The sequence below is a fragment of the Perna viridis genome, chromosome 4 (genome assembly GCF_037379345.1).
Source record: "Perna viridis isolate PV_CMFRI_1.1 ecotype Kerala chromosome 4, ASM3737934v1, whole genome shotgun sequence".
Lineage (NCBI taxonomy): Eukaryota > Metazoa > Mollusca > Bivalvia > Mytilida > Mytilidae > Perna > Perna viridis.
Genome location: NC_142448.1, coordinates 35,213,760 through 35,235,676, shown reverse-complemented (window position 1 = coordinate 35,235,676; position 21,917 = coordinate 35,213,760). Strand labels below are relative to the sequence as shown.

The 21,917-nt window shown below is 31.5% G+C and overlaps 1 protein-coding gene across 6 annotated transcripts; it reads left to right on the top strand.

The window, feature by feature from the left end:
* The first annotated feature begins 38 nt into the window (after positions 1-38).
* LOC148619883 (epsin-2-like) lies at positions 39-20,445 on the top strand. Of its 6 annotated transcripts, none has more exons than XM_088580257.1 (10): positions 39-113; positions 1,244-1,844; positions 5,085-5,154; positions 7,882-8,081; positions 9,480-9,506; positions 12,679-12,937; positions 13,217-13,471; positions 14,135-14,167; positions 16,008-16,166; positions 16,805-20,445. In XM_088580257.1, the coding sequence occupies exons 2-10, from the start codon at positions 1,347-1,349 to the stop codon at positions 17,014-17,016; spliced, it is 1,713 nt and encodes a 570-aa protein (XP_088436383.1). In that variant the 5' UTR covers positions 39-113; positions 1,244-1,346; the 3' UTR covers positions 17,017-20,445. The 6 variants fall into 6 exon arrangements, with proteins under 6 accessions (XP_088436383.1, XP_088436381.1, XP_088436385.1 ...); XM_088580255.1 differs by having other exon boundaries at positions 5,085-5,184; XM_088580259.1 differs by lacking the exon at positions 14,135-14,167.
* Positions 20,446-21,917: the final 1,472 nt, after the last annotated feature.

Below are 21,917 nucleotides of genomic sequence, written 5' to 3'. Positions count from 1 at the left end.
TTAAAGACCAAGCTCTTCTGATTCACTCCCACTTTAACCGGAAATCTTAATTGACAGACTAACTTCCTGTCAGATATTATTCATCGACATTCATTGTTACGCCGTACTATTGGGTAAAAACCGATTATTATACATTTATTTTTTTAATACAAATATCTGACAATTGGCAGCAGCATTCCCCATAAAACAGCACTTAAATCTTTCCAACGTTACAGAATATTGTGTTTCTTTCAAGCGACACCAGGTTCAGAATCAAGAGTATTTTGTAATATAATTTGTCATGTATTTGTTTTCAATTACGTTTCGTAATAAGTAATGGTATGAATGTGTGTTCTGATATTAAGAACAGACTGTACTGTATGTAGAGTAAATAGTACATTCACATGTTAATTTGGAAGACGGGCACATTAAAACCTAGATTTTTGTCATTAGTTATCTAAGCCTCAGGCAAGTATTTCTAGTCAATTTCCTCTGACCCTGCAACCCTCCTCTTTTTTCATTTTTTTTTTATATTGATGTGACAGGTTGTGGGTCAAATCGATATGCTTTACAAAAGTTGGAGATTTAGCAGTCCCACAGAGTATTGCACTTCAAAGGCTTAAAACGACTTTCACAGAATCATTCTCCCTACTCTCCCTTCCTTACACCTGCTGTCTTTGATTCCGGAATCATTCTCCCTACTCTCAATTCCTTGCCCTCTTTTTTTTTGCACGATACTGTTTTATTGTCATGCATTGCATATTTATAAAAATGTACTTGGTACTGTATTGTGTTTAAAATGACTGGTTTTGCCCAAGAGATATGATGTAAGAACATTTTAGAAGTGTAAACATTTTTTTCTATTGAGAACATATTTTTATTTTCTATTCTGAAGAAAACAAGAATGATAATTGCGAACAACAGCTTTATTATTTTATTTCTCTTTATATGCCCAGACCTTAGAATTAAATACATATGATACTTAATCCAGTGGATAAAGTATCATACATTTTACTCAGTTTTAGTAACTTTTTTTAATGAAAATAGATAAATGTACATGTACATTTTGTGAGTGGAAAATCATATATTTGTATGGTTTTTATTTTTGCAGAAAATGGGGGTAAAGGAATTTGCAGTATTTTGTAAGTGAAAAAAGATGAAGACATCAAAATCCAGATCAATTACCCTAAAAAAAAGCTGTCACTGTTTTAATGTAATTTTTTTTTTTGTCTTTATATGAATTAGTTATTTTTTTACTCAACAGGTCTGTATATTATAGTTAAAGAGGACATCAAGTTTCAGAGCTTTTTGAGTGACAGTAAGAAGAAAGAAGAAACTTTAAAACAGGGGAAAAACAAGTCATCTAAATGAGCAATATGCCCCCAATACGTAGAACTGTTAAGAATGTTATTCATAACTATTCTGAAGCCCAGGTGAAGGTCAGAGAGGCCACCTCAAATGACCCTTGGGGCCCATCAAGTACCCTAATGTCAGAAATAGCTGACTTAACATACAATGTAGTAGCATTTACAGAAATTATGCAAATGATATGGAAAAGACTCAATGATCATGGCAAAAATTGGCGTCATGTTTACAAGTCTCTTATGTTGTTGGATTACATAATAAAAACTGGGAGTGAGAAGGTTGCTCAGCAATGTAAAGAGAACATATTTGCAATACAAACGTTAAGAGATTTTCAGTACCGGGAAGACAACAAGGACCAGGGAATGAATGTTCGGGAAAAAGCAAAACAGCTGGTATCTCTACTGAAAGATGATGAACGGCTAAGAAATGAAAGAGCTAAAGCCTTGAAGGCCAAAGAAAGATTTGCTCAAAATGCAATGGGCATTGGGAGTGATGACAAGGTATATAACTGCTCATTTATTATGTACATGTAGAATGTTAATTACAATTTTTATAAATCGGCAAATTTTCTAGGAAATTGACTGTTTTAATGGAAAGAAACAACATATACATGTACATGAAATGATGATGAATTCTTTTTTTGTGTGTCACCTTTATACATGTACATATAGCGGCATTTTACTTCTTCATCCGTTTTTTAAAAATATTTAAGTAATAAGAACAGGAAGAAAAAAAGATGAGTACATGCTTCCATATGAGTACTAATGTTTACCTATATGTACATGTACATATTGTACATCATGTATGTAGTAAAATAATTTTGGAAGCTTTATATCAGGTAACTGGTATGGGAAATAAGTCTCTTGAACAGTTGAATCATTGTGTGTTGAGTTTGACTAAGTTGAAATCTTGGAAAACTTGAACAATTATTTAAGTCCCATCAAATGATTCTTATTCTGATACTGCATGTATTTTACCTCTGATGACTTGGATGGATAGAAATCTCAGATACATGTAACTCAAGGTTTTAAGATGGTCCTTTTGATAGGTCTTCAAGGTTAATTTGATGTCTTGAAATCAATTGAGGGGAAAAATAAATTGCATTATTAGTTATTACAAAGAAAAACATAATTCAATTTTTTTTTACAAAATTCAGAGAAGCTTGTGTGATTTCTCATTGACACCCTTATGGCTGATTAGTCGAGCATACAGCTTTGGACCTGTTCATCTTGTGAAATAAAAAGAATCCAATTTGATAAATCAAACTTCGTAATGTGATGAAATTTATTCTGAGTAGATTTAAGAATATGATATTTTATAATACACGTTCACAGCTATATTATTGCTAGTGAGATTAATAATATTTAAAAAAAAAAAAAGATTTGAAGAAGAAAAGTTGATAAAAGAGTGATAGTGAAATCTTAAGTCTCACATACATGTACTGTAGAAGACTTATCACAGTTCAAATCATTGTTTCCTTTGACTTAGTTATATGATTTCCATCAAAATGTGCCAAAAAAAAAAACGGAAACAATTAAAGATTTAATTGCCATACCATTGTGGTGTGACTCATGTCTTAATTGTTGTGATAAAGTAATACTGTAAGGCAAGAATAAAAAAATAATGTGTGTTTCTGGTTTCATGCTTTATAAAAATCGGGTAGGTAGGGATTTTTTTTCTGCTATTTTTTTTTATCTCAAAGTAATGGGACTAGAATCTCAAGTTTAATTGTGCTCAAGCCAAAATGACTAAACATGCAAAGGTACATGTAGGCACAATATAGTACGGTAGATAGGGAAACCAGAAACATGCATATTTATTTGTTTGGCCTTAATGTAATATATGTTGTATGCTAATACACTCTGGATTGTACAATTAACTGTTATTAGGAGGGTTTATGTCAGATATTATTTAATCTCAATGGGTATCCTTAGAAGACACTTGATAACTTCTACAACTTTAAATACTTAATCCTCTTACTTCTTTCATCATGATTAGGTCACTATTAGGACTTGATAGCCTAGACTAATCTACATGTACAATATAGGAAAATTCACCAATCTAATTAGTGATGTCATTATTACCCTCTCATTAAGTGTCAAATAGAGATTAGGAAATTAACAACACTATAAACAGTAACCATTCCCAATTTTCAAATCTTGATAATATCATTTTTTTTTATCTCTTTTATCTGAAAAGGGTCAAATAGAGATTAGGAAATTAACAACACTATAAACAGTGACCATTCCCAATTTTCAAATCTTGATAATATCGTTTTTTTTATCTCTTTTATCTGAAAAGGGTCTCCTTTACTGGTATTAGGTTTAATCATTTATATTTTGCCAGTGCATAAATTTATAATTTTCAAAATATATTTTGTTAAAGGTAATTTTTTCTTTTGTAAAACTTTGGTTTTGGTTTGCAAATTTAATTTTGTAAACAGAAGTATAATTACTGAATATTTTTTTGAAAATTCTTATGGTAAAAAGAGTTTTTAGGGGTAAAAATTAAGAAGTACAAGCTTGTAGCCCACACCATATTTTTGTATAATATTTTCTATATGTTTAACTAAATTTGACCCAAAAGTATGGTAGCCCAGCTCAAAATCTACTAGCCATGGGCTACTGAGCAACTGCTAATTTTTATCCCTGAATTTTGTAAAATTCTCAAAACATAGCCTAAATGTGAGCATATGAATTAAAGATGATCTACATACACAATGTGGCAAAATCACAAAGAACTCTCCCCATATTCTGGATAGGATAGTGGACTAAAAAACTGATCAAGTTTCTTTTTTTTTTTGAATTAGTAGATTAAGAAATTGTTGCAGTGTATTTTTTTTTATTATTACAAGTAATGGGATATATACATGTACATGTAGATTTACAATTGTTATTGGAACTTGCATTTCATACATGTAATTTTCATTATATATAAATGTACATTATATGTATATATTTAAGAAAGAAAATTACCCAAATGAACAGTATATACATGTAGAGGCAACTATTTTGCTGTACCTGAGTATACAATGTACATGTAATGTTGTTTTGGGGACAGCCATAGGCTGCTCAGTGGTGTGAGAGTTTTCTCGTCATGACCCATGTGTGGCCTTGAGCTGACATTTTCCATCCCGGTGAGGTTGTACCGGTAGTTTTTTGAGATACATTTGTATTTACCATATCCATTATGTAATATTAACTGGATTTTTGGTACAAAACTGCTAAAAGCCTCCATAATACCAGAAAGCACTGTGCTTTTTTTCCAATTCAACAGTACTTCACTGATTACTATAGTCTGTCTGCATAATCTAATGTTCTTCCAGAAATGGCCCTTCACAAGTTGAGATGACCTGTAATACAAGGTCATGCACACTCATCATCACTCATTCTCTTGGCCAATGAAATGTCTTAATAGTGGCAGTGTCGCTATACATTTTGTTTCCAGAAAAGACGGTGCTCTCTAGAAGAAATGAACAAAAAAACATTTGTTTCATGGAAGAGATAGGTATTTATACTCTTTGCAGATCAAAGATAGGGTTATCTTTCACTCATTAGAGAAATTCTTGGTCTTTTCACTTGTTCCTCCTATGAAAAAGACTTGAATTTCTCATACTTGTGAAAGATAACCAGATCTTTAATCTTTACTCATGTAAGAAACTATTCCTCTTTCATTGATCAAAAATTTATTGGCTGGATAGAATTAGTTAATTAACAGTACTAATCTATTGCATATTTTAGGTGAAATATGGAAGAGGCAGCCCAAGCTTATCAGCTGGTGCTGGAGGCTACAGTGATCCCTATGGAGGAGGTGGGAGTGAAACTGTGCATAGCGATGCATGTGAGCTGCTAGTTAAATATAGATCATTAGTTGCATACTCAAATGCTTCTCGATTTGTTAACCTTAATGTACATGTATATTGTGCAATTCAAATATCTTTGTTTTTAGATATAATAAAGTTGCAAAATAGATTGATTAAAGAAGTTTTTAAGTGTCAATTTAAAATATTCTTGACATAATGGTTAAGACTTCTGTGTTTTCATATTATATTTAATAGGACACCCCTTGAACATTTTGAAATGAAGGGAAATAAATTAAGGACAAAACCCTTTAGTAAATTGTATTCTTTAATAATTGTTTAGCTACTTTTTTCTTTGTTCATCCCGATATTTGGTACCTCTGTAAAAGGTGTTGAGCACATGTATTTCTGATAAATGTACATGCAATTTTTAAGCTGAACTTCATCAAGCCATTAATTTTTATTTTATTACTGTATTTTCTATTATGCAGTATTATAACATACATTGTACATGTACCGGATAGTTTTTTAGCAATTGAAGCCTTTGAGTATGCATGTTACGATATCCTTCTATGTAGCAAATGTTTTAATCCTGAAGGATCTATGAATAACTGTAAAAGAGTGGTACTGCTTATAATGAAATTCTGTGTGTTATTCTTTAGTGTGCTGTAAAAAATATGCAAGATACTCGAAGATACGATTATCCTTCTTTCTTAAAAAGTAGAGTTAAGTTTCACAGTGAGTACATCAAGTATGAAATTTTAATGGCAGTATTCTTTTTTAGATTTGCTGTAATATCTACTTTAACTACTTTGGTTGACAAAAAAAAGGAGTTCAATTCTAATTGCCATAAATTTTCTTTAGTGATTTTACTATCTTTGTTAGAAGGTACTCTCTTATGTGTTTTTATTGGAAACCAGCCAACTCAATTTTAGGGGAATTTTGCAACAATTACAAGTTCAGCAAAAAGTTAAAAAAAAAGCTAATGCAGTTCTTACTTAAGAAATTACTTGTAGGAGTAACTGGTTTAAGTTAGCTGCTGCACTGAAAGAGTAAAATGTGTCAAACTTTTATGGCTAGATAATATAGTTGCCCTTGCATACTTTTATCCCCTCTGTAGGTTTTTCTAAAAACCCAACTGACACAGAAAGATAGTGCTAGTATCTGTTTTCATACTTGACCTTTTCCTCTTACATGTACTGGTGCTTGTGATTTGTAGTTGAATTATACATTTGTAATGTGCTAGTACATTGTACATGTATTTCCCAAATTACTTGTGTCATTCATATACTAACATGTTTGCTCCGCTTTAAACTCGTCTTAATTTTTCTAGTTTTAATTCATTAAGTACCTGGTATTCATGTATAAAGGCCCTAAAAATATTTGTGTGTTTTCAGTAATCCAAATGACCTATGGTGTCAGACCTCAGTGCCACAAAGCTACAAAAAGATACTTCAGTTTGAGAATGTTCTTAGATTTCATGGTAACTTCAATTGTAGTCTTTCAAAAACAGTTAAGAATTTTATCAGACTTACAATAATGTAAGTAACTGTAAAGATATTAATTTTCATGGTATCCTTTTTTTTACTATTTTTGCAGTGGACTGAAAAGTAGAAAAACAGTACACATAAAAATTTATCTTTAAAACTGTCCATATGTCTCTTGTCATTTTTGAAACTGCAAAAATTGATACTTGTGAATATGTTAATAAATGGAATCAGAGAAAATTAATACTTAAACGATAATTTTTCAAGTTTTGTGGCACTGCAGAAAAGATCTTATTTTACAACAGAATATTTTATTTCCAAATTTGCTGGTAAAAAAAAAAAAAATTGCTGATCTTTAATGTACATTTTGTACTGTACCAACGTCCTTTTTTTTTGCCATGTTACCAAAAACACACATTTTTTTAGGCTTACATGTATGTGAAAGTGTTTGGAATTGACTAGTAATGTTTTTCTGGACTTCATTTCATCTTTTCTTATAAACTAGGTCAGTTTTTGCTTTCTTTTGCAAGTTTATCAGATTTGGTAACCTGGCAGCCGGGTAATATTTTCGTTCCACAAGTTTCTCTCAAATATAACCCCAGGTCATCAGTGACATCTTCTGTGTTTTGATTGGCTGAGCAGATATGACATTATTTTATTTTATTTTTATACGTTCTAATATTCAAATTTAAAAAAGAAACGTTAAAATATTTCTTTCAAATTACTTATATCATCTTTCGATACAAATGCACAATAATAAAGCTAATTTAGATAATTTCTTCTTTGTTTTCATTTTATTTCATAAGTGGCAATTTACTCATATATTGTGCATATCCATCGGTGGTGACCTGAGTCTATATTTTTAGCGGTCCGAGGGTCACTTATAATATTGACCAGGGAACCAGATTAATCAGATTTGGTAACTTTTTGTCCTATGTTTATTTCATTCTTGTAAATTTGTCTTTAATTTCATATTGATTATACATTTAAAGAGTTTGTTTTGTTTTGATTATTATTTTCTTTGAATAAAAAATCTTCATTTGCATAATGATAATCATTACTTGGTTATATTATGAATAACAAAAAAACAAGAACATAACTAGCTTTGTTAGAGAATAGCATACATATTTGGCTTGTAAAAAGATAAGAACATGAATGATATTATTAGTCAAAACATCTTTATTTTCAAAAACAACTGACATTAAAATTAAATTTATTCTGAATATTTGAACACTTACTTACAAATTACAGCTTCTCCAGTTGAAATGAGAAGAAGGTCTACTGACCTAGCTGAATATGCCCGACCTTCATCAGCAGGAGAGGAGGAGATACAGTTACAGCTAGCTTTGGCCATGAGTAAAGAAGAGCATGAAGAGGAATTGAAAAAACAGAAATCTGATGATGTAAAACTTCAGATGGCTCTTGAGGAAAGCAGAAAACAAGTGGATGAGGTGAGAGGTCTTTATCTGACTGTCTGTTGCCCTCTAGTCTTAAGGGAAAGCTGATACATTTCTGTGGAAGTGTTGCAGTGCTATTCTGTGATTAAATATTAAGATAGACTAGACGAAATAACTCGGCTGTTATCCAATTTTTTTGTCATGAAGTCTAAATGGGAATTCTATTCAGGTATTCTAGAAGTGTAGATTGAGGTTAAGAAGTACTATTGATGTTGACATTTTGATGTAAATAATATTGCTATTAAAGAAGGGATTTGGAGTGATAATCAACTTGGATATTTTCTCTCCCTTAAAGATACTAAGCTATTCTCTCTCCCTCTCTCCCAAAACTCACATAGGTTCCTTCAATCTGTCTGTCATTCTTCTAACTTCTGGATTATCCCTGTGAACAATATGGAATCATTATTTTACCAAACTTGATACACAATTGATCATTAGGAAAATCTGGAATCGTATTGATTTATAGGGTCATTGATCAAGGTTACAAAGTCAATGCAAGGAATTCCACCATTTGCATGTTTTTTTTGTTTTTTTTTTCAAGAAAGTGCTCTGAAAATCAAACAAAAACTACATGTCGCATATTTATACTGTAAAGATAAATTTTGGATTGGCTTGCTCCATTTAAAGATTTCTGCAATTAGGTAAACTATTTTCCATTAGTTTATTACTCTTTCAAAAATGGCTCACATAATTGTTTTTTATACAATTTAATTTGATTTTCCACTATAATACTTTGTATGTAACTGTTATACAAAACTATAATCTTGGTTTCCTAGATGAGAGAAACAGAAACAGGATATGTACCACTTGGGTTTACATCAACTTGATTGTATTCTTTTTGCACTTTCAAATAAAAAAGGAAATTTTAATATAAAGCTATATGCCCATTTTGTATGTACATGTACTCTTCATGTTTCACATGTATGATTTTCCCAGTTTCCTACATTCACTTTCATGATTTTTTTGCCATTTCCCAGCAGACTGCAATTGTGGGCTACACTGCATTTTAAAATTAGGTGTTGTTCTTTGTAATTCCATCATGGCCTACCTATTCCATGAACAGGTCCCATGATCAGTTATGCTCTTCATGTGGTGTTTGAAATATAAAGATTCTCCCTTAGAAACAAGTGATAATACAATTGTATTCACATTACTAACTGAAAATGAAGAACTTGAGGACACATTGGTACATGTATAAATGGGGCAGGTTTCTACTTAGGAAGCTACTTGAATCATTCAGTAGTGTAGCTAGATTGTATCACTTTTTTTTCTTCAAATTGGTATTGGTTATGTTTTGACATCTTCACTGTATTTTGTTTTGACTTCACTGTTGTTTCACATATTTTAGTTATTGTAGGATATGATACACATACTTCCATTGTTTTTGTTTAGGAAAGAAGACTGGATAAATCTAAAACAGTAAGGGTTTACTGTTTTTTTTTTTTTAATTGGTCCCTTTTTTCATGCATTTGCAGTGTTAAGACCCTTGCCTATGTGTAACTTTGTTCAAATAGTTTGTACGATAAAATGTAGTTAACAGGGAATAAGCTTTCAATCGTTGATCTAGGTCCAAACTTACAAATTAATTTTTAAACCCTGTCACATGTAGTTGGATGTATGTCTGTCCGTCTGTCAGTCACCTTTTGGTTTCCTAACAATAGCTTTGTAATTGATCAAAACAATTTTTTTTCTTCAAATTTTGGGCATTTTGTACTTTGTTACTACTTTGAAAACAGACCTGTTTGAATTTGAGTTATGCTATTTGATTATTTTTATCCACCCTTTTAGTGATTTTAAGTTGATAATAAAAGGATTTTATTCAAACTTAATGAATTGTTTAGTACAATAAAGGACCTTTTTTTAGAACAAGCTTTTGGCATTCCTTCTTATTATAGTATGAAATGTTTCATTTATTGTCTGTTAGGTGCCCCTTTTTTATTGTACAATTATAACTGTCTAAACTGAACCTCTGTTTGACTTTGAAACTGGTTTAGTTTACCAAAATTAGAAATACATTTAGATTTATAAAAAGAAACTTTCAAAGTGCCTAGTTTTTACAGGTTTTTGGATTATCAGTGTTTTTGCCAGGATTTCAAAAGCTTTTGTCACTTGTGGGGATTTCGTACAAACACGTGAAAATTTTGACCAAAATGGGTCAAAATCTAGGAAAAGGCTTTAGTCACTTGAGAATATGATTAGTCAATGACTGAAATGACTCCACCTAGAAAAATCACTGGATTATTCAGGGTTTGGTTTAGACAGGTCTCTCTCTATTGACTATGAGGTATGTCTACTTTATATCTATAGGACTATCATATGAAAAAAAAATTCTTTAAGAATTAGATTTTCATCTGAATTTATTAAATTTTTGACAAATTGAATACTTTAATATCATACAAACTCTGAAACCGTTTACTGAAAAGTCATCATGTGATAAAAAGTTTTCCATTACCCCTAATGTAAAAATATTAATCTAACATTACCACATTTATTGTAGGAGTGCTCAGGTAAAAGGAATAGCTCGGGTAAAAGAAAATAAAAATAGAAACCATGTGCTTTTGGTATATTTTTAGCTTGTCATGTATTCAATCCATGAGGGGCTTTTGATATTTAAATTAGATAATCATGTATCATGCTTAAAATAGACCACAAGCACATTACTTTTGTTTTTATCTATATTCAAATGACTATTACTTTTACCTGGTCACTCCTACAAATGATATTGACTATTTTATTGAAAAATTTGCATTAGGAGCAGGGATGAAAATTAGCAGTCGCCCAGTAGCCCATGGCTACTAGATTTTGAGCTGGGCTACCATACTTTTTGGTAAAATTAAGTTGAACATATAGAAAATATTAAACTAAAATATGGTCTGGGCTACCAAGTTGTATTTCCTAATTTTTAACCCTGAGGAGTAATGGGAAACTTTTTATTTCTAGATGAATGTTTTGGGTAAATGCTTTATGAAATTGTATGATATTGAAAATGTGTTTGTTTTTTGGAATTCTGGCAAAAAATCTGATTTTTAAAGAATTTTTTTTATCATAATCCTATAAGAATCAAGGAATCAAATAGCCAATACAAGTAATTATTGATTACTAAACCCATGCCAAGCTTATTCCCTGAATTAAGCATACTTACATGTATTACATGTATATGTACATGTATATATCTATATTGTAAGCATGTACAATGCATAGCTGATTCAGTATATGTGGGCAAAGTACATGTACATGTTTGCTTTTAAGTTGTGCATGTTTAATTCATTAGTAGTAATGCATGCTGTAAGTTATTTGCATTTGGTCTAAAATGTGAATATCAGGCTTAAAACATTTAGTGTCCCTCTTGGCTCTGTTGTAAAACAATAATAATTTTGGGTTCTTTTTGATTTCTTCACAAAATGCTGCTCTTAAAAGCAATCATCTGTTGATGGACTCATTAAAGTGTACTGCTGTCTTTCTATCGGTCTAAATGTCTGTTGCTCAAAATTGAATAGCAATAGAATTGCCTTGAAGGTTTTTTTTATGATTCTTCTGGTACAACTATGTCATTATAAATTGAACTGATACCACTTTAAAAACTGAGTGCTTGAAATAAGTATGCATGTAGAATTCTGCCTTAAATTATACCAGTGTACTCTACTTTGTCACCACAGAGAACTTTGTGAAGTTTTAAAGTCAAGTGAAAGGTGCCTAGGTGAAATTAAGAGGTTTAAGGAGGTAGAGCTAGGGTAAGGGACATAACTCTTACAAATCATTGGAATGTTTGTATTCAGCATTTTACATCAATCTTGTGTAAACATCAAAGTAACTTGGACTGAATTCATTCTGTTTCAAATGAAAGTTTGATAGACTTTGGTGAAATTGAATATGATACAAACATAGCATTGATTTCTAGAGTTATGTCCCTTACCCTTGGTCTACCTCCTTAATAGGTCACCATAGATGACATCTTAAATGTATTTTGCATTAACTGTTCAGAAGTAACAGTTCTAGGGAGTCTAGAACACAAGGGCAATCCAGGGACAATGACCAGACATGGAAAACAGACACACACAACAAAGAACACAAAATAACCAAAATAATACATACTAAGTAACAAAAGTAAATGAGCAACTCCAATAAAAACTGGGAGCATTGACCAGGTGCACCGGTAGGGTGAGCGTCCCCTGCTTTTAAAAACACCCGCTAAGTTGCTCATAACAAGTTAAGTTCAAGGTAGACAAAAGAGAAATGTCAAAAATTTTCAAACTTTTTTTAGGACTTGCTCTACTTGTTTTTGTTGAACTCCTTAATTTAGAGATAAATCAATGTAAAAGATGGCTTGCCACTGAATGAAATTCAGTGAAAGGTGGATGATATTTTCTAGGTTTAATTACTTTTTAAATTACAAGGTTGACTAAAAGCTACAGGATGGATCATCACTAAAATTGGTTGATATGAAGACTGTTTTATCAGCAGAAATTGAGCTTAGTACTTTCATTATATTTTTTAGATATAATCCTCATCCATCTGCTCTTTAATATTTTTGGGTTGTATGAAAATATAGAATAAGAGTTAGATTAATCTAATTTTTTTCTTTTGTTTTCAGCCACAAACTGGAGGATTGCTAACATTAGACTCACCAAAAGTACAGACAACAGATCCCTGGGGTGCTCCTGTACCAACACAACAGACAAATAAGGACCCTTGGGGCATGCCTGTTGCTCAGCCCCCACCCCCACAGGCAACAGACCCATGGCAGTCTCCTGCTAGAGCAGCATCACCCCCGCAGTCCTCTACAGATCCCTGGGGCATGACTATGTCTGAGCCACAACAACCCCCTCCTTATGCCAGTGTAGCAGCGTCAGGTAGTTTTGGTGGTAGAACTAGTTTGATTGTTTTCATGGTTTAGTCGAACTATTAGATGAACTCTTAATAAAATTTCTATTGAAAACTTTGGATTTATACTCCAATCCTTGACTACAAAACAGTTTTTTTGTTCCCAATTGGTTTATTTTCTCATTTTCAAATCCAACGCTGTATTTCAAAACCCTCGCATACATTCTTTATTTCTTTCTAATAACCAAATTTTGTATTTTAATTTGAATTCAGAAGATGGAAGGTCATTATTTGTTTTTATTTTAAAGATCCTTGGTCATCAGCCTCACCTACTGCAGGACTCCAATCTCAGCCCCCTCGACAAAAGTCCCCATGGGATGCCTCACCAACAGTGGAAAACAATACATCTGGCTTTGACACTGGATTTGGTGCAAGTACTATTACAACAAATGGACAAAAAGAAGATGATGGTTTTGACTTGTTGAGTTCTCGGAGCACTGGCAATTCACCTGCTAAAGTTAATACCACTAGTCAAGATTTAGATAGTTTTGATCCGTTAGGAGGTATGTGTCTTTACAATTTATTACCAGCGGAGTGATTCAAATAGGTAGAAAAGAAAATGGGGTAAATGTTGTAAAGCAACTTCTTGACAGTTGCTGTTGTAATTATTTATTAAGTATTAATTTATGATGTTTGGACTTACCATTAATTTAGGTAAGACAGATTTTTTTTCTAGTACTTTGACTTTTGCAAGGCCACATTAAGTTAATTTGTAGAATCTCATTCACTAGCAACTAAAAAAATGGGATGGGTGGGAGATTATATATGCTGAAAAATATCGAGATATTCTGTACATATACACCACTTTACTTGTTTTTTGAGTGAAAGTCTATAGTATTGTGTATAAGTAGATTCATGTCGGATATGGACATAAAAGAAATCACGAAGTTTGGACCACCATAAAAAAAAAATTGAAAAATTCAGGGCAGCCCATTTGAGTAGGAGCAGGCGGGGATGAGAATGTACAAATTAACTTGATGTGGCATGAAGATAATTTTTAGTTGAACCATGAAGGGAAATTACTGAAAAGAATTCATGGGATAGAAATATTGCATTAGTAATAACTGATTATGAATATCAAAAACATAAATATAATTAAACCTTGACATGCTCTTACAAAATACTATTTTAAGTCTTATTAGAGTTCTGTCTATTGTTTCCTCCAGAAAATCTGATGGAAGAATATGTTTCATTCACTGGTAAATGTATTGTTTCTTTACAGTCGAACATGTCTTATCCACCACTACTATATTCAGCAATTATCTGTCATTTGATATACCTGTGTTTATATGGGTCACCACAGTATTGCCTCACCTTGGTTACTTTTAGCTTGCAAGCTTTCTATGATATACACCATACATAAATCATTTGTCATTGAAAGTTACAGGGAAATTTTGAAAATGCTCATTTGAATACATGTCAAACAATGGAAACAAAGTTCTTAGTGGGAATTTTACATGTTTTAAAAAATACTCCTTATTAACTACTGAATGGTATTTAATGAAATTTTATTGGAAATTAGTCATCATGGAAATGCTTATACATGAACTGCCATGGAGGAATTCATGCATCTGTTGTTTTATACCTACAAATTGAGATCATTCAATTAAACTGTTTTTAAAGTATATATATCATTAAAATTTAGCATTATAACAGAACAAATGAAGTGAAAAGTATTCTTTTTGTGAGCTTGCTTGCATTATTTCAACATTTTACAGCTACAGTTCCTTGTTCTTACTGTTAATTTAAAGATGTGCTTTTACCACCCACATTTCCATCACACCCCTTTGAAGAACTATTTTGAATTCCATTAAATTACTTTTGGCATTCCAGTTGCGAAACATTGACTTAAGGGGGAACCATCTCCTCCAAATCTCCTGAAGAGATTTCAATGAAACTTGCACACATTCTTCATCACATGATGCCATTTTACACCTCCTTTTTGCATTTCAATCAGAATGACTTGTGGGGTTCCATAATATGAACATGGCTTTTATTATTTATGGACTATGAGGGTACAGTTGTCTTTGCAACTTCTTATCATAGCCACTAGATTTCTTGACAGAAGCTTTCAATCATGTTGCCATTTCCATGAACTGTATTTTGGTGTGTATAGTGTGCATTTATGTATTGTGCTCAGTGCAGTTTTGAATGTCTAAATGTGTGAAAAAAAGTTTTTTAGACGTAGGTTGCAGTAAAATTTTGTAAGACACAAAAATTGATATTTTGCACTTGATCGGTCAATTTATTTACCTTGATGCGGTATTTCCTATGAAAATGTGAAGAAAAGAAACTTCTATGCAGATGAAAACATCATGTAAACATCAGTAGCTACATAAATTTGGTAATTTTAATTTCAAAGCATGATAAAATTGACACAGGATGTATGAAATGGCTTATAAAACAAAATTGAAAGTCGGAAAAATGGGACATTTCCAGTTTTGGTTGTAACTGAAATCTCACAATTTTCCATTTAAAAACATACTTTTAAGAAAGAAAATTTAGTTATTTCATATTAATTTCTAAACTTGCTTTATAAGAAGGAAATATTGTACAATCTTTGTTTGAAACATATTATTAAGTCATTTGAACATGATTTGAAGAAAATGTCACTAAAAATTTCTGGTGAGAGGAGCTGGGGTATCATTTTTTTTTTCTTGTTGTAACCTCATTAATGGAATGCTCTAATAAATGAAGTTAATTGGACTATTTAAGTTTCCATTATTTATTTAAAAACTTTAAGCAGAAATCTACACTATAAAAGAAGAATCACTGGACTATCTTTTTAAAGTTTCAACACTATAGATTGGTCCATAAAGTACTGTCAAGTTAGAGCGGTATATATTGTATTGATCATTTAGGAGTTATAGCCGATTTTGACTTGGGAATTTCAAATGCGGAGGAATATTTGAAGACCAGATAAGTTTTTTTCAATTTGATATTGTCTGTTTTATTTGAAAATATGGATTTAAAGAGTCTCTTTGACAACTAAATGATTTTCTTTTACATGATATTGTTTTCTGTTTTTTCATTCCATAGGTCCAAAGAAAGATCCCTGGGATATGGATGGTATGCAGCAGTCATTAGAATCATCAAAGCAACAGGAGCAAAAACATCGGAAAACACCACAAGAATTTTTAGGAGATAATGCTAATTTAGTGAACTTAGATCAGCTGGTTACAACAAGTACAAAGAAAGGTAGAAACAGACCATTAATTTACATTTTGTTCCAGTTTATTGCTTTTTAATGGAATTATGTCCTTTAAATAAAAAAAAAAAATGGTCATTTCAGTTGCCTAACTTTTTGGTCTAAATGACTTGAGATATTTATCAGATTTATTTCGATATGCTGGTGTATGTTATGTAAGTAGCTGATGAAATCTATGGTCGACTTGGGCATTTGTGTCATACAAACACTTCTACTTTGTATGGGTCAGTTAGTTCCCAGATCTGATGAGACTCATGTCATCAGTTTATTGCTTCATATCATCTTGTGTGACATTATTTTTGGCGGGGTTCTAATTTTGGGGTATTTTAACAGTCTGTCTAAAGATGGGGAAAAATTCTGTAGACTATTTACACTGGTGGTAATTATTTAGTGCTTAAATAAGCATTCACTAAAATAAGAAACATCCACTTGTTTGTATACCTTTTTATCTCAAAACAGCCAAATTTTACACCTGTCAAAATAATCTGCTGTACAGTACATGCTATAACCATTTTATTTTACGCTAAAATTTAATGACTATTGTATGATATGTCATTCGACTTTCTTATACGCTTTCCCTTTTTCTTTCTGCCACATGTTTTGACATTTGACAATTTTCTAATTACAGCCACGAATCCTTTTGAAACACCAGTATCTTCAAATCCTTTTGCATCACAAACGCAGAATCAGCCTGCTCGTATGACATTGAATCAGATGCAGACAAATACACAAGGATTCACACAGTCGGCTACATCAGGACTTTTACCTGCTCCTATTGCACCAATTGCCCCTATGGGCATGGGACAGCCTCAGCAACAAAGTTATAACCCCTTCTTATGAAAATATGGAATTGTATAGGATATATTGGAATGTGTTTACATCATAAACTATATATATTCAGAGAATGGAGAAGTGAAAGTTGAAAGTGAAAGTAGAAATTGAAAGAAGAGTGAGAGGTTTGCTTTGTGTCCAGCACTTGTATGAACATTTGTGAAGTTTTAATGGCAGACTGTTTTACTGCAACTTACATGTTTGTGCTCTTGAAGCAGATCGTTATAAATATATGAAGGAAAGTGGTTTTCATGCCTGGTAATTGTGCTTCACCTTTGCATAGAATTTTATAGGTCATATGAGCCCTTTGCAATTTATACACATTTATACATGGATTAAATAATGAATATGTTCCAATATCTCATACTTAAGTTGCTATTTTATTATCCCTTCTTTTTGTTATGATAAGCATTCTGTATTTGATTTAATGTTTTTTTCCCAATACTGGGATAACAGAACTGTGGGGGGGGAGTAAACATGCTGAAAGGAATTCTTAGTTTAAATGAATGATTATTATGCTGCTGACTTTCCTGCCATTGATTATGAAAGCCATACTGTTTTAGTTTTTATGGATAAGTAGCTCAAGTTTTACAGAAAATCGTCTGAATATAGCTGAAATATTGCTGCTCGGACGTTAAACCCCAACAAACAAACAAACATTTACAGAAATATTCACCAGAATCACATTTCGCTCATGAGGGCTGTAATAGGGATGATGTTTTCTGTTTGCCATTCAATTCTAAATTGGAATTATTCAATGTTAACTATGTGAATAAATGTGTTGACACTGCTTTATATGGTGTGAACATGACCTATACCTATGTTTTCATTACCAGTAAAAGGTGGAACATGACAAATTAAATCAGCTTTTTAAAGTCATTCCTGGCTATTTTCAAAGTCTTGTTCATAAAAAAAAATCTGCCATATTTGGATTAAAATTTTCCATCTCTCGGGAAAAGGTAGTGAAAACACTGGATGCATAATTTCTAAAAGGATGTAAAATAAAATCTGCTTTAAAGGCTAAAGGAATTACAATACTAGTGGGCACCAGTGCTGGTTTTGTTTACAAGTGTAGTGTACAACATACTGGTATTTAATCACTTGTTTTTAGGTGTGCTTTTCATTTCACCACAGTTTTACCTTATACATGTAGATTAGGCTAAACATAATAATAATGTTAGTTTGATGTTCCCCTACTCACAGCTCAATATATGGGAATACAATTTTATATTTTATGGACAAATATTCAAAAACCTATTATAATGTTTTTAATAATAACCGCAAAACCATGTATTCAAGAATCCAAGAACTAGTGTTTCTTCCCTAATCCACGACAATTAATATCAACGAATTAAAGTACTTTCACAGTATTCAAATAAAGCTGAATTTGGTTTATGACCTCATGTAGGGGAACAGTAAACAAATTTATTTGTAACTTAGGCCATAGCTATAATATACAGGTATAGATTTGTCACTGAATGAGTTCCAGTTGGTTCTAGATGAGGAAGGACATAAATGTATGATATACAAATGTGATAACTATTTAATAGTACAAATGTATTTATTATTCCTGTAATTTCTGATATTGATGTTGAGGAGATAATATCTGCAGTTTCAAAATTTGCTTCTAGACTAAAGTGTCCTTCACATGAAATTGTGGTGAGGCTTTTGAAATTTGTCAAAACTTTGAAAAACAAGACAATTCGTATTGTATGAAAGTTAAATGTTTGAAATTTTTTTTACAGACATGTAATCATATGTGGCCTAGAGTTTATTGATTTTGTTGCTGTCGAAAGCTTACAGTTTGTAAAAAATGTTGAAAATAGGAGACATTTTGACTTGTATGAATTTGAGAGGATTCAATAAAAATATAATTTGATTTTTGTTCATATGTTTTGTTAAATGTTTACTAAGAATCGAAAAATGCTTGTAATGGTAGGTTACCTTGACCTTAATATCTTGAATTACAGACATTGTATTTTTTTATCATGCTTCATGCATTAAACATTATTCCTATGTATTGTTTTTATTTTGTACTTCTTGTTTTAATGTATTCAAATGTATACCATGTCAGATGGGCAATTGATAGTGGTTACTTTGTCTTGTGTGTCTCAGAGTTTCTTTTGCATTTTTTTGTCATCCCACATTATCATGTAAGGTTAAACCTTTCAATGCAGGTCACAGAAGTTGACTGAATTATCTCCCTTGATGGATATCCAAAAAAAAGTTGTCAATTAATTGTCAATTCTTATATTGTTGCATTAGTTGTAACAGGGTTATTACTGCAATAGTAAAATTCTTTTAATTTATTCATATAGAGATATGTCTTACAAATGCAACATGTCCTTAGCAGTAAACTCCAGAATTGCAATAAAAATTGTGGGCAATAATTTCAGAATATAAATTTAAAGGCATGTGCAGTAGTAACATTTTGAGCATCATTGAAATATTTATTGTAATTGATTGAGTTAAAAGGTATAGACTAATTTTACCTAACTTTTGTAATGTGCACTGTAGACTTAACCTTCCAACTCATCTACTTATCATTTTTCTCATATGAAATGTCTTATTACTTGCAAAAATTGGCATCTTAACAGAAAGGTGAAGATTCAGATTAAACTGAATGCATATTTTCAATTTTCTAATATTGTGCTTAGTTTACAAACTCAAAGGGAGACCAATGCTATTTAAAATTGAAGAATTTTCTTTTGAATTTACTTCTCTGCAAAAATGTTAACATATACCTGTATATGTATATTTCTGTTGTTCAAACTAATTTTCTCAACTCTTTTTGCTTGTATATGAAAACAAATATGTGCCTTTCATTAGTCTTTTGTTTATTGTTGCTATTTGCTAATAGGGCTTGTAAGTTTTGTTCTTGTTTCATTTTCAGATCCATGATTTTCGGTATCAAAAGCAGTCTGAACAGAAGACCAAATCCATAAAATTTTCAACGTTCAGGCTCCATTATAAACTTCATAGTAATTTGAATAGTCTATTTTTAGATATGTCCTATTTTGTCAGGAAGAAACTGCTTGACATTATAATTTCACCATCATTTTTATTCATAAATTTCAGTGGTTGGATTATACCCAAAACTCTATAGAGCACCATTTCCCATGATTTTGAAAGGGAGTTGGGAAAATTGTACGATTTCACAGGGTCACATGACAAGATTTACAAGTCCTATAACAAAGTAACCTTTTATTCAATGGTTGCCATAGAATTAAAATGAAACTCTCCTAAACAATCGTATTAAATACTGAAAAGGAAGTACCAATTTCGCTTTTTAAAGTCACTGTGATGCTGCCTGATTTTCACTTATGCCTGTCATATTCAAACGCACCAATGCTGAGTAGGTCTTGTTCAAATGCACCTTTTAAGTAAGAACTGTATTTTTTTTTAAATTTAGATATGTGTAGCTATGCAAAATAATTTTGTCAACAATTTTTTTCTCATTTTTTTATGATGCATGTGGCCCTTTTCAGTGGAATACTAATGCTTTTGAAATTGTTTCAAAAGGGGGAGGGTAGTGGAAATAGGTTTTATGCCCATGTCAATGTGTTTCGGCTGAAAGTTCAGATCAAAAGATGTTAAAGATGGGGTAGATCATGAGTTAGTGAAGAGATAGCTGTTGTTTTTACAAATGTTAATTGAATAGCTTGAAAGTAGTTTGATAATTGATTGCAAAGCATGTGTTTTATTTTTTTTTACTCTTGGATTAGTTTTGAGAATGTTGAAATAGCACAATTTCTTGCTTTATTATTACAGTTGCTGTTTAGCAAAATTACCCCCACCTCCCCATGATCTAAATTTATGAAAATCTGATAGTGAAATAAAGTAAGCAATAAATCATTGAGTCAATCTATAGATATATAAAAAATGTTACTAACTTTAGACAAGTTGTGAAGAATAGTAAAATGTTCACAAATGTAGGGAACCTCCAGTTGATTTACTGAGGTAAACTTAGAGTAAGGGACATAACTCTTGAAATCAGTGATGTTTGTATCATATTCAATTTTATTAAAGCCTGTTAAAATTCGTTTGAAATAGAATGACATCAATCTAAGTTACTTCAATGCTTATATACGAGATCTATGTGAAATGTTTTTCACGAACATGCCAATGATTATAAGAGTTACGTCCCTTAACCTAGGCCTGTCACCTTAAATTCCATGCAATCGCTAAGGTTCTAACATTCTTAAGTACTTGTGATTGTGATTTGTTAATTTCTCCTTTCAACATGTTATCATATAATTATTTTATTTGTAAAGCATATCAAGTAATAAATATTTCAGTTTGCCAAACACAGGGGAGGAGAAAATATATGAGCTGAAAATTGTTTAGATTAACGCTTCATCTTGAATTATTTTTCTTTTTATTTCGAATACAGAGTTGTAATAGTAAGAAAAATATTTGAGGTCATCATGTGAATTTTGTCAAAAAAAACGAATGATATAGTAGGTTTCAGTTCATGTAAAAGAAACAAAGGTTTCTTTCTTGACCTTATATTAGGGTATGTAAGTCTTGTCATGTGACCTCGTGATTTCATGAGAATGGATCCTAGTCTACCATTCAAAAGCTTGGAGAATTGTCATTTAGAGAGCGTTGTATGCAAAACATCTATCTGTGTAAAAATACCGATAAAGAATGACAAATATCTATTTCTACATGATAAAGGTAGTCAAAAAAAATATAAAATAGAAGATTTTGCATTATTATACAGCATTTTGAGTAAACAGTAGAATACAGACCGATCTCCGGTTTTCAATAAGTTCTACATCGGAAATTGCAGTAAAGAAAATGATACTAGAACGAGACTTACATACCCTATTTATAAAGTATATTTTAAAATTCTTGTAAAGGATGACTGGAGTAGCAGGTCATCATCTCTCTGTCGAACAGCGATG

What these genes read in the sequence shown, in the direction of transcription:
- LOC148619883 (XM_088580255.1), top strand. Translation starts at nt 1,347, where the DNA reads ATGAGCAATATGCCCCCAATACGTAGAACTGTTAAGAATGTTATTCAT. An exon ending in GACTGGATAAATCTAAAACA is followed by an intron (nt 9,507 to 12,678) that starts GTAAGGGTTTAC and finishes TTTTGTTTTCAG; the next exon opens with CCACAAACTGGAGGATTGCT. An exon ending in AGAATATGTTTCATTCACTG is followed by an intron (nt 14,168 to 16,007) that starts GTAAATGTATTG and finishes TTCATTCCATAG; the next exon opens with GTCCAAAGAAAGATCCCTGG.